The sequence below is a fragment of the Photinus pyralis genome, unplaced genomic scaffold (genome assembly GCF_008802855.1).
Source record: "Photinus pyralis isolate 1611_PpyrPB1 unplaced genomic scaffold, Ppyr1.3 Ppyr1.4_LG1, whole genome shotgun sequence".
NCBI lineage: Eukaryota > Metazoa > Arthropoda > Insecta > Coleoptera > Lampyridae > Photinus > Photinus pyralis.
The window spans coordinates 46437679-46450409 of NW_022170249.1; the positions used below are offsets into that span (position 1 = coordinate 46437679).

The following is a 12731-nucleotide window of genomic DNA, read 5'->3' on the forward strand; positions in this document are numbered from 1 at the left end:
AGTGAATAGCGCGGCAAAAAATATTTCCGTATAGCAATGTCTAACGTTTGACACTCGGTATACTAAAACTGTAATTAATACTCAATAAGAGTCAATAATTCAAATTACTTTACACTAGAAAATGCAAAAGTTTGACTCAACCACGGATTGTCCTTATATAGCTTAAAGGTGGCGTAAATTCAAGAAAACAAATATCTAAATTTCTATACAACAGCAATGTAATCTAATTAATTCAAAATGCAAATCAGATAGCAACTAATATCGGTAATCAAAATAAAGAACTAAAGGAAAAACAACTCTACGATAGAGTTAACTTACATTTTCACTAATAAAGGAAATATGTAGATGGCGTAAAAATACTGAATATAAATTCATAATTTAAATAGGTATGGAAAAAACGTAACAAGCTAAAGAACGTAACGTGTTAATGACTAATTTCCGGGTCTTTTACATTTTTTTCTCGGAATCTGCCATAAAAAGGAAGTATCTAGATAATTCGCTGGAAAAAAAGCACTTTGAGATCTACTGAAGTCAAATACCACCATTTTTGAATCGGTATACACACTGGTTATAAACTTTGAAATGGGGGTGTTTCCACAAATGGCAGATTAAGGATAAAATGAAATTTACCATTTGGTTTTGTTCTGAGAAAGTGTTTATAATTGTTTGCTCAATTGCGTCCATTTATACCAGTTTTGTTTAATAATGTTTCGTGATCTTTACCAGTCTGGTGCCTCAGCTTTCCTCATCGATGGTTCGGGCGATTGGAGTTTAAATTATAGGAAACCGAGTACTGTGGAACTTTCTGAGTGGGCAGGTTTTGAATTGAATGAGATCTTTAACAACGGTTTCGTATTGGTAGTAAAAAAGACACTTAACTAATGAAAAATTTAGACATCGCCATTTTGATTGTGGGCTACCAGCGGGAAGCTGAATTTTTGGGATTAATTTTGCGGTCGGGTTGTCACTAATATCCGTGTGTTGGTTAAAAATAAAGAAAGTTGTGTAGACTTTTCGGATTTTTTAAACATAAAAGTGTCGAATGATTCTTTAAACCAACACAGTTCAATGCCCATTCGGTGTTTTTCCTTTATTGAGAAAGGATGGAAGTCAATTAATTTTGTACTTACGTTTCAAATTGCAGAAGATGTGAGCTATAAGAATTCACCTAAAAGAGGTAAAGTTTTTATGTATTGAGCTATTAGTTAATTTAATTAACGAAGCTTCGGATTTACGTAAAAGTTCAGAAGGGGAAACTAATTCAACCCCCTTTGTATTAAATAAGAAAGCTTATTTCACCTCGGTGTTGTTTTTCCAAAGGAGAACGAGAACTATGCGACCAACTGTGGCTTTTTGAAGTTGATCAGGTCTAAAACAGCGACAAGGGCGGCAATAAAGGTGTGACGATTCCGAAATTTACCACATTCGCTAACTTCAAAGAACACCTTTGGAAGGACTTCGTGTAATGTTAATAAATTACCAAAGCCTTTCATGCAAATAACGCCTTGGCGGACATACTACAGCGATACCAAAATAAACTGCGCCAGGAATTTGTGCTGGATTATATATAAAGAGACTTGAATATGCCCGATGAGGATTTAGTTGACGTTTGAATATAAATGAGTTTATCCTGTGCAAACGTGGGGAATGATTTTCATTTATTTCTACCTGACAATCTTATTTAAATATACCATTCGTCGGTCTTTCCCGTCCAACTTGCAAACGAAGATAGATTGTCTGTCATACTTTAAGTAAAAAAGGTAATTAATAAGTGTGTGTCAAGTCATTGTTCACAACGGTGACAATAATGCGAATAATTTGAAAGTTACTTGCGGCGGAAAGGCAGATAACAAGGCGTCGACAATTGAAGAAAATTCATCGCGACGTAAACTCGGAGCTTAACAATAAAATACAATTTTTCCTTTCTTGGCATTGAATTCGGGTTTCCATTTTGTATTATAACAATTGATTTTAGTGTTTGCGTGTTTGAAAATGGCTCTGGGTATTTTGAGTTTTACATCGATTAAAGAAATTCCTTTCTTGCAACCGTTAAGCAAACAGAGAAGAGTGAAAACGCAATTGACTCTATCGATTTCTCTTCGCGATTTTAACTCAAATGTCAATTTCGAAAGTGCGCCGCTTTGCAATTTTTAAACTTGATTTTTCTGTCACGCTAAGTAGTGTTGCACACTAAAAATATTTGTATACCACCTTACAGCGAATATCCATTAGCCTACGCCGTTTTTAGTGCGATCATTCAGGCATAGACATTATGTAAATCGACACTTCCCAAAACAAGATTTAGATTTAGTCCCGCCACTTGGTAAATTGATTCTTGGCTGTGACTTACGCTGATGTATTACGCATTTCAGATAGACACGTATCAAGTGAGTATAGGCAAGTGGTTTACGTGCAATTTATCTCACAGTCTTTATTTGAACTCCGAAATTGTTTCAGTTGAAATTTTATCCGAACACCTTTGAAGCTTTTTCTTTACTCTCAGAAAGAATTATCATGAAATTTCATTTACGAGGCACAGTGCGAGTAGTTGCCTTACAAACTGGAATATGTAGTTCATTTTAAGCGTTCTAATATCCTTGTTGTTCATGACTAAGGTTAAGGTGATATAATCTGACATGCAGGATGTCTCAGATCATGTGGGATTGCGTAGATAACTTTTAGTCCGGAAAATAGACTGAAAATGGACCATTTCCTGGAAAACGAGAAGTAGTTCCATTTTTTTTTGCATGCCATGGAGTTTTCGACCTCCCACCCCTTGTGCTTCCTCCGTACTACCCCTAAAATCCCAGAAATTTGGTTGATTTTTTAGTTTTTTAATCATACTTATGTATCTTAACAAAATTTTATACTCGGTCCCTATAATTATAAGAGTCGAAAGAAAATACCTCGAATATAATGTTATGGGGTTATTAATTTCCGTACCCTGCACCTCTATGAAAGGGGATGATAGCGATTTAACTCCTTAGTGGCGGTAGCTGAATCACTGTATGATTATGGCGCTTTTCACTACAATTATCAAACAAAAAAACTGGTCTTACTTCAGTTTAACCCCTTCCATTCTCTACAAAAATGGATGATTATTTCAACCCCCTATAGTAGCGATTGTTCAACTATCTTAGATTATATGGCCTTAGAACATAATTTACAAATGAAAAATCATATTTCAGTACATATCTCACCTGATGATATGTATTTATTTCCTGTAAAAAAAATACACAAATGATAAATTGATCAAGCCACACCTTCGTTGTGTTCCGAAAAGCGAATCTTCATCCATGAAAATACGATCTACAATTCATACATTCCCTTTTAAAAATCATTGCTTTTTTTGTAATGAAGAAATATTCAAGCAATTTGTCATTCATGCAATGCACATTTAATAATTGTACCTTTGACATAAAGGAAGTGTAACTTTTGTAAAATAAAGTATTCTAAATTAAAATATCTAGTTTTACTTATGTGTATATATATCCGGGAAAAAAGTACTCACTTTTGGAAAAAAGTAAATTCATAAAAAGTGACAATTTGTTACCTGTCAACAGAGATAAAATGGCAAACTTTTTTCCCGTCACAGAAAAAAATATTTTTTGTACTCATTGAATGGAAAGATAATGTTTCCAAGCATCCTCGATGCACGGGAAAACGACTTTCCCGCATCGCGGTGTTTTTTAGTTTCCGCTGGAGACAAGGGGTTATGCGCGTTCTTCGGTTGGTAGTACTTATTGAAGTCAACGAACGTCATGTCATGGTTAACTGTCATCTGCTGTAAAATCAATTAAACCGTTGGTTGAGGGGATTTAGTGCGATTAATCGGAAACAGACGTACACTAAGTTTTACGTAAATATATAAACAAGAACTTATAACGCAATCAAATTATTTTTCAGAATTGGAACTCAAGAAAAAGTAAAATTTATTGTTAAAAGTTCTTAAAATGTGACCAGTGATATTCTGCAACTATTCGCATATGCAGTTTAAGAAAGCACATATTAACACACACAAAGCTTCCAAGGATTTTAAATGTAACGAGTGTATTTACGCAACTCAAGATAAATCAAATTTGAGAACACATTTCTTCACACATGTCTTCTGGGAATATTAAATACGATCAGTGCACTTACGCGACCAATAAGAGCACTCTTTTCAAAGCATATTTGTTAACATTGAAGACTTCCAAGGATTTTCAGTGCAAACGATGCAATGCCGTGACCAGTAGTAGCACTCATTGCAAAGGCAAAATATGTATTAAACAAAGATGTGGAAGTTTTAAATGTGACCAGTGCAATGGTAGTTACAAAATTATGTTACCAACCAAACATATGATTGTGTTACCAACTCATGATTAAAAAAAAACTAATTTACAAAACTATTAATTTTGACCTTTTTTTACGCAATTCGTTACAAAAAATATTGTACCTAACTCTTTCGGAAAGAATTTTCCCGCATTCGCACTAAATGCAGCACTCCCTACGGTCGTGCTGCAAACAAAGTGCTCATGCGGGAAAATTAACTTACCGAACTTGTTAGGTAAATAACTATTTCGTAATTCATGAAATATGACTAAATAAGAAGGTAGAAAAAAAACACTGTCTAGCCGATAATTATTTAATTGGTCTAGGAATCAAAGGAATCAAATAATCCGACTAATATCGATTGTTCACACGTTATTATTTTAAAGCTAGGTATAGGTACTATTTCAAGGTTAAAAAAATGATGACGAATACGCAAATCGTGTTATCAAACATTGAACTTTCGAGTATTGTCAACGTCCACCGAGATGCTGGATCAAATTAAAAATTGATAGTAATAGTAGGGGAGCTAACACGAAATCCACTGAACGAGAATGATCAAAATTTTAACCGATGGTGTTCCATTTTGCCCTATCAGAGTATGCTAAAATCGATCGTCTGCCGCCTCAGGTCATGAATGAAGCTGATTTTTTTTACAGATTGATGATAGGTACTACTAATGACATAACGGTGTTTCGTTTTTAAATTTTTTCTCTAATTACAAGATTATCTTATTATCTTAACATTATAAGATATCTTATAATTAGAGAAAAAATTTAAAAAAGAAACACTCTCATAGTCATTGGCTGTACCTATCATTAGTCTGTAAAAAAAAATCAGCTTCATTCTTCCAACGGTAACCTAGTTATATCCGTAGAAAGTTCGTGAAAAACCGACTAAGAATTGTTTTTTTACGGAGTTATCAAATGCGCGCGATTTTTTTCAATATTTTTTTAAGAGCTATTATCAACGTTTTCATTTGGTGTATAACTTATTTTTTCGAAAAACAACCTTTCAGAATTGGTACCGCAAGAAGTACCCGCAGCGCTTTAAGTCGTATGACCTGAGACGGCAGACGATCGATTTTAGCATACTCTGATAGGGCAAAATGGAACTCCATCGGTTAAAATTTTGATCATTCTCGTTCAGTGGATTTCGTGCTAGCTCCCCTACTATAAATGGAAACTTGCAATCAGAGCTTTCTAATGAATCGATGTTTTACGGATTGAAGTCAACAAATATGGATACCTACTACCTGTATTCTTTTAATGTTCAAGAAAAAGAACAATATTATTATGTTTGTGCAAGTACGTACCTATTGTCGGAAAAAAAACGCTAAAATTGCTGGCCCGTCCAAATTTGGATATTTTTTATCTCTATTGTGGGAACCCTCTCTTGTGGAGGTCCTGACCGGGGCGCGTAAATACCTACATTATTTACCACGGTACAGACGACTTGGTCTCTGTACCGCAGTATACAATGTTCCTGAAATTACGCACAAATCCATGGTATACACAAATCTCATCTAAGTACATTGTTTACTCTGCTGCAGGCGAATAGTCAGTGGTGTGATGAATGGATGGAGAAATTTAGTACGTCTACTGCTTCTGCTTCTAACTGGATTGTAAGATACATATACAGGGTGGTGACTTGCGTAACGCATCATAGGGATTTTAATGTATAATTCATAACAGGCGATTATTGGCTCCCCAAATTATTTTAGAGCAAAAATGTATTAGTTTTTTGTAGAAAAAAATTTTTTACGCCAAACCGCCGTAGGTATTAGTTTTCAATTTTTTTCATATAAAGACGGAAAATTGGGAAAATAAAACCCGCATCTTTTTCAATAATCTGCGATGCCATGGAATTTTCTAAAACAAAAAGATATCCAGTTATCAATTATAGTAGCAGTTCGAAATGTATTTTATGATCGACTTGGTTACTGTCTTGCAGTTAATGGTGACTTATTCGAACGTTTATTGTAAATTGTTATATTAGAAAACCGTTTTTAGTAATTTGGCCTTTCTTTATGTTGAATTCGCTGTTTTAAATATAATACTTTTTGATAGAATTTGATTTGTTTTATAGCAAACATGACGGATATTGGCGTAGTTTTTGTATTATAAAATTCCATGGCATCACAGATTATTGAAAAAGGTAGGGGTTTATTTTTCCAATTTTCCGTCTTTATTATGCAAAAAATTGAAAACTAATACGGTTGATTGACGTAAAAAATTGTTTTGTACAAAAAACCTTAATACATTTTTGCTCTAAAATAATTTGGGGAGCCAATAATTGCATGTTATGAATTTTACATTGAAATCCCTATGATGCGCTAGCCAAGTCACCACCCTGTATACCCTTCTGCCAAGAAGAAGTGCTTGTTTTTGCAATGGATAGGTATGTACTACTGTAGTAGATTTAGAAAAGTTTTAACTGCGTGTCAGTGATATAACATAAAAGGAGGAAGGTACTAAAAAAGTCACTGCCAATGGCATCCACACTTTAGCAACCAGTTTTACTGAAAAAAACACTCATCCCAATTCTCTATCATAAAAAACAGTATAATAATCGAATTCCTTACCCTCAAAAATATAGGACACGATTTAGATTTATCATATAATTTTGCAATGTGCCTACCGCAGTTATAAAGTATTTCTAGGTACCTATAATAGCAATTTTATATGTTATGCTGTAGCATTGAATAAAAATAGTGTTATTATTCAATGGCTGTAGTAAGAAGCGGATATGAAATCGCCGACATTTTGATTAGGTACATTATATTTACTATACGATACAGATAGTGTCATCGTCTGCAGCACAGTAAACAATGTAGATGAGATTTGTGCGTAATTACAGGAACATTGTATACTGCGGTACAGAGACTAAGCTGTCTGTACTCTGTACCATGGTAAACAATGTATTTACGCGACCGGGGAAGTGCCTGCTCTTTTCCATACACGATCGGATTGCAGATATTGAAAAGGGCAGCAAAATCGTTCATAAATAAGAAATACATACCTATTATGGGTCTAAGGCCGCTACTGAAATTTTATAAGGAGTGCTCCACAATATGATAATCACCGCACAGTCGACCGTTTGTGCACGGCTCGAACCGGATTCAGAAACCCGACTTTTAATCCGGCACAAACGATCCTTGAACGCAATCGTTTGGTCAAGGTTTGACGTCGCTGTCTTGTTGTCGAGGTACATCACAAGGAACAGACGGATGGATGTACGGACCGAATTTGGATGGACGTTGGGGTCAACTTTATAGCATTGTATTTCTAAAACCTTGGGGGTGTGGCCAACTTACACCTTTTGGTAATTGTAAATAGTTAAGTTATGCCGACAGGTCATTCAGAAAAGTTGGGGAATGGTGGTCAAATTGGGCGTTGTAGTCATTATCAGAATTTGTTGTCTTTGGTCATTGTGATCTAGATCTATATCAAAATTAGACGAAAAAAACATCACAGCCGCCCACTGGCACAGCAGATCGTATAATATAAGAGTAGGTACCTTTGATCTCGTTTGAATATAAGTACAGTGCATTCTAGTCACTTCAATATCTCTTTTATTTGCATATTGAAACTTCCGGTTTAACCGGAAAGCGATGCAACTTTGGTTTTTCAAACGCAATGTCTACATTTTTAAGATATATGAAAAGAGTGAGTAATCAATGAGCTGTACGTACCACAACATACAATATGCATATGGTTTCATATTTACTTCTCTGCACCCATTCCATAACGTGTATAGGTACCTACAGTTTTCCCACGTTTGGTTTTATTTGCGTTAGGACATCTTTACCATCTTTGTTGCCATTCCATACATCACGCTCTTCTCTTTCAGAAGCTTTTTCGCATCTGTACCCTTGTTCATTTCCAGGGATCCCGACATGACCTGGTACCCGTAGGTACATGAAAAGTACCTATGTCCTGCTCGAGGATAGAATTCAAGTCAATACACATACTAGTCATTACGTCATCAGAATGTATTTGCGATACACTCTTTATAACTTTTTTGCGCGATCGGTCATTTCTGGCTATTTACCATGTGTGTTTCCATGACAGTACGTAGAATTTACCAGTTGCTATGATTACGACGACGCCAAAATTACTTACCGATCTAAAAACAGAACAGCAAAAATACTTACCGACGCCTTTTTAAAAATCAACAGTCTTACATTACATTTAATCTTTAATTATTGTTAGGTACATTAAACGTACAATTTGTGCTGTTGTTTCCTATAGAAAGACGCTCATAAAGTCATAAAGGAAGTGCAAAGCTAGCAACCTACATCAGACACATGTACAATTTTATGAAATTATTAATTTCAATTTTGACAATAAACTGGTTACCTAGTGATGTACACCATACCACTTCGATCATTTCGATTTATTCTGCTCGTTAATTTCTTAGTGCATATTTATATTGGTTACATAATTTTAATTTCGATCGCGCAAAAAATTTTATAAGCACGTCGAACGTTAAGGGTTACCGTTCGAAGACAATAATTGGAGTCGTCGCTTCGCTCCTCCTCCAAACAATTGTCTTCGAACGGTAAAAATCCCTTACCGTTCTCCATACTTAATATACTATTAGGCAATCGGAAATAATTAAGATTTAAAAATTTCCGAACCATCGAACAATAGGTACCTACTTAATCGCCTGCTAGACTGTTCTGCAAAATGTATGGAAGAGCTCTATTCATGTGATATATAGGGGAAGGTGTTGTACCATGGGACAATTTTTTTAATTTATTTTGTTACAGCGGCAATTTTAAAAATTTGTTCTGTTTTTAAATATCAATAAAAGTAACATATTTTTAGCTACCCTAAATAACAATTTGAAGATTTGTTGTTACTTATTTTCACATTCATATTATGGACTAAAGTAACACATGCTCTCTGTCCCATGGTACAATAACATCGTGTACCTTGGGACTGAAATAATTGTACCTTGGGACGGGTTTTTTCACGCTAGTAACAGATCTAGTATTCATTTATTTATTAATAGTAGATAATTAATTGATATGATAACATGAAAAATCCACGGGAAACAAAAATTGCTCCATACGGCGTTCAGACCCCCCAACTGTTTTTGGTGTGGGCAATTTTTTAACAACGTCTGAACAAGGGAGATCATAAACTTCTTCGTTCTTGACAAATTTTTGCTAGTGTGGACTTACTTACACCATGTAGTCGCGCAGCATCCCTTAGACTGGTATTTTGAGTCAAAACGTCACTTACTGCTGCTTGAAGATTTGCTATGTTGATGGGGTCCCTTGCTTTACCGGTTCTACTGCGCGGCATAATAATCTGATAGAAGAAAATGCGACTAAGCAACCAGAAATCAAAAATTAAAAATGAATAAAATGCATGTACTAAAAATAAATAGAATGCATGTAGGTACCTTGGGACTGTCCCAAGGTACACGCACATATGTGTCCCAAAGTACACGTTTGACATTGAAATCTAAATTGCATGACAATTATTTATGTCTAATAAATTTACCTTTGTCTGTATGTGACACTACAAATGGAATTGAATGAAGTACACGCTGGAATCCAGAAAATTTCAAAATTCTATGTCTTCAACACGTAACGCGCGGTTAACCAATACACAAAAACTAAATTAGTGATTTGCAAAACGTAACCTGTCGCCCTGTGCACGTTCTATGACAAATGTTACTGAAAATATAGAATTCCTTAAACACAACAGTGTTCCTCTATAACATACTACAACATTAACATCAATGTGACCATAGATGGCTCTAGTAGGCATTTTGTCCCAAGGTACATGCGTCCCAAGGTACAACACCTTCCCCTACCATCGCGCTCCCAGCACAGCACTCAGGTGCAGGAGACTAGGTACTTGCATATGGTTTGGTTCCTATAGGTAGGCATCATTGTCAATGGTTTCCTATTTACCATTTATGCCTTATCTACCAATTTCAAAATTGTAACCTACAGCGGCCACTAGACAAACATTAGGTAACTGTAAAAGTTGTAATTTTACCCTAATTTATCGTAGGCGGCAGACCTACCTACTAACCTACCAATTATATTAGCCCTTTAATGGCTTTAATCACCTGATCAGTGATTTACTTACTTCAGATCGTAGTTTTTACTTTGGAGAAATAAGTTTATCAGTTTAGTTTATGCATAATTTGTACAATCTGTCAAGAGCGAAAGCAAGCGACATTAATAATGCATTTAAAAGTCGGATGTTAAGACAGTCAATTTCCTATCGATTCGATTTCATGTAAGTATTTATTTGAAAACTGAAAATGAAATACCTACATTTGGAAATACCATGAAGTGAGCGAACGCATGGGTGTCTAAATTCAATTCAAAATAGTAAAGTTCACGTGTGATTAATGCAAGCCGCAAGTAGATTGGTCACCTTTTGTTGTTTAGTCTAAACGGCAACGTCGTAGATTACGTAATTGTAGGTGTGGCTCTACGGCAGTTGACAGGCGTGTAAGAAGGATAGCGAAGGAAAGAAGGAGAGCATGGAGTGATCGTATTCGTTTCGTATGGTTGTAGTTTGGTTACTCAGTTGCTGTTCGTTTCGGTCGTTTGTGGCACGATGCAGGTGTTGATTTTTATTTCGAACGCTATTTTATACAAACTTTACATGCAAATAAAAATAATCAAATAAACAGAGTGTCATTTAAATTACTTAGCTGTGATCTCATAAGGGTTGTGATTAAATACGTGTAGAATTTAAATTAAAATGACTTTACCGTTGCCCATTTCGTGCTCTCAAAGAGTTAAAGATGTTCTTACAAATACAAGTATTGACCAACTAGAAATAAGTGCCAGTATGGCAACGAAAATACTAGCACCTGTTAAAACCGAACAGCAAATTTTAGAGAATTCCATGCTGGAGGACGATCCAAATGCAAACTGCAGTGTGGTAACCCAAGACCAAAAGGTGCGACCACGATGGGGTCCGCAGCATAAAGGTGCACAGGAGCTTGCTAACCTTTACACTACCGGTAAAGTATATTTTTATAATTTTGTCAATGAATGAACACCCAAAACAACTTTTGCTGAAAACTATATTTAACCCTTCGCGTTTTATGCCAATTGGATCACTAACAAATTCTCGTTACTGTATTTTGTGTCAATGCCACTGCACCAAATTTATGAATACTTCAATCACATTCACCGAATTCACCTGGTGCTTGACGGCCGACTGCGATGGTTAATCTGCGAGATAAAAAGTTGAAATATTTCTGATAACGACCGCTCCGATGGTAGATACATTCATTATTATTGGCAATTACGGGTGAACGTACAACACCGTTTCGGTTTTATAGGGTTGAAACAGTTGATGAAAATGATTAACTTTGTAAATACGGTTTTTCCCAAAGTGATTGTACAGTGTGTTATAAAAGTAAGGTTAGTAAGGCTGTAGGTACTGTACTTCGCCGGTATGCGTAACGAAAGAAACAGGAAATTTGCAAAAATTTGGTATCTACGTTCGTGACATAAGAAACATGACTTTAATTTTTCAGGTAAAATATGTGCCTATGAGAAGAGACGTATCTATACTGTCCTGTCGAGTGTACGGCCAAAGAAAAGGGTTGAAGTGTAATGAAATTTTTGAGAAGTAAGAGGTTTGATGAAGGCTGTGTGTAGGTACTTCCTGAAGTTTGTGTAAATAAAATCATGAAAATATTTCTTGATGTTATAAGAAATCGTCGAGATATAGAATGCAATATATAACTGGTTACAGTAAAACCGCTTCCTTCCTTGCGGCCATGCGTAACTGATACAAAGTTTTTATTTGTTAGTATATAAATGTCAATTAATTATTCAAAACTTTATCAATGAAATATCACTTTATCTTGTATAGGTTATTGTAAAATGTGCTCTAAGCTGGCACCGAGGCTGGTACACTCTAAAAGGCAAGGGAAATATCCGGAAGGCGGAAGGACTCTTCTATCTAGACTCACCTCCGATGAAGTGGGCACATGTAAAAGTTAAATGGTCCCCAGATGGTACCTACACCATGTATAATTTCAAATGTTTGGTAATTTATGGATAATCTAAAAAAATAAGAAAAATATGTACCTTTGGTGGATTAGCAAATGATTGTAACTATTTGAAAAATATATACAAGACGTTCCAAAATACCCGGGAAACCACCGTGATGATACTATTTGAAAAAATTGACTTAATGACGAGCTTAATGCTATAAACGAATTTATAATTTGGAATCAATGAACAACGATTATGGTCCGTTTATGGTCACCTACATTAAAAAGTAATATTAAAGACTATTTTTCCGATCTCGTTCCCGGCCCATCTTGTATAAATTACCGAAAGCAACATATGTCTAAGTAATACTGTACGAGTATATCGAAAAATAAAATAAATTTTGCATTCTCTACCCACCTTTGTATCAATA

At 35.3% G+C, this 12731-nt stretch overlaps 1 protein-coding gene and 1 long non-coding RNA gene across 3 annotated transcripts; one reads left to right on the top strand and one right to left on the bottom strand.

The window, feature by feature from the left end:
* Nucleotides 1-9303: 9303 nt before the first annotated feature.
* On the bottom strand, nt 9304-9976 carry LOC116159412. Its single transcript, XR_004142980.1, has 2 exons — nt 9825-9976; nt 9304-9629 (listed from the first exon to the last, which is right to left on the bottom strand). It is a non-coding gene; the product is annotated as an uncharacterized LOC116159412 (long non-coding RNA).
* Nucleotides 9977-10459: 483 nt separating this feature from the next.
* On the top strand, nt 10460-12468 carry LOC116159106. Of its 2 annotated transcripts, none has more exons than XM_031472012.1 (2): nt 10460-11313; nt 12177-12468. In XM_031472012.1, the coding sequence occupies exons 1-2, from the start codon at nt 11049-11051 to the stop codon at nt 12305-12307; spliced, it is 396 nt and encodes a 131-aa protein (XP_031327872.1). In that variant the 5' UTR covers nt 10460-11048; the 3' UTR covers nt 12308-12468. The 2 variants fall into 2 exon arrangements, with proteins under 2 accessions (XP_031327872.1, XP_031327873.1); XM_031472013.1 differs by lacking the exon at nt 12177-12468 and adding an exon at nt 11836-11938 and having other exon boundaries at nt 10463-11313.
* The last annotated feature ends 263 nt before the right edge of the window (nt 12469-12731 follow it).

Bases quoted from the DNA above. Each gene is read 5' to 3' on its own strand.
- LOC116159106 (XM_031472012.1), top strand. From the start codon at position 11,049: ATGACTTTACCGTTGCCCATTTCGTGCTCTCAAAGAGTTAAAGATGTT. The intron at 11,314-12,176 runs GTAAAGTATATT...TATCTTGTATAG, and splicing joins TGCTAACCTTTACACTACCG to GTTATTGTAAAATGTGCTCT.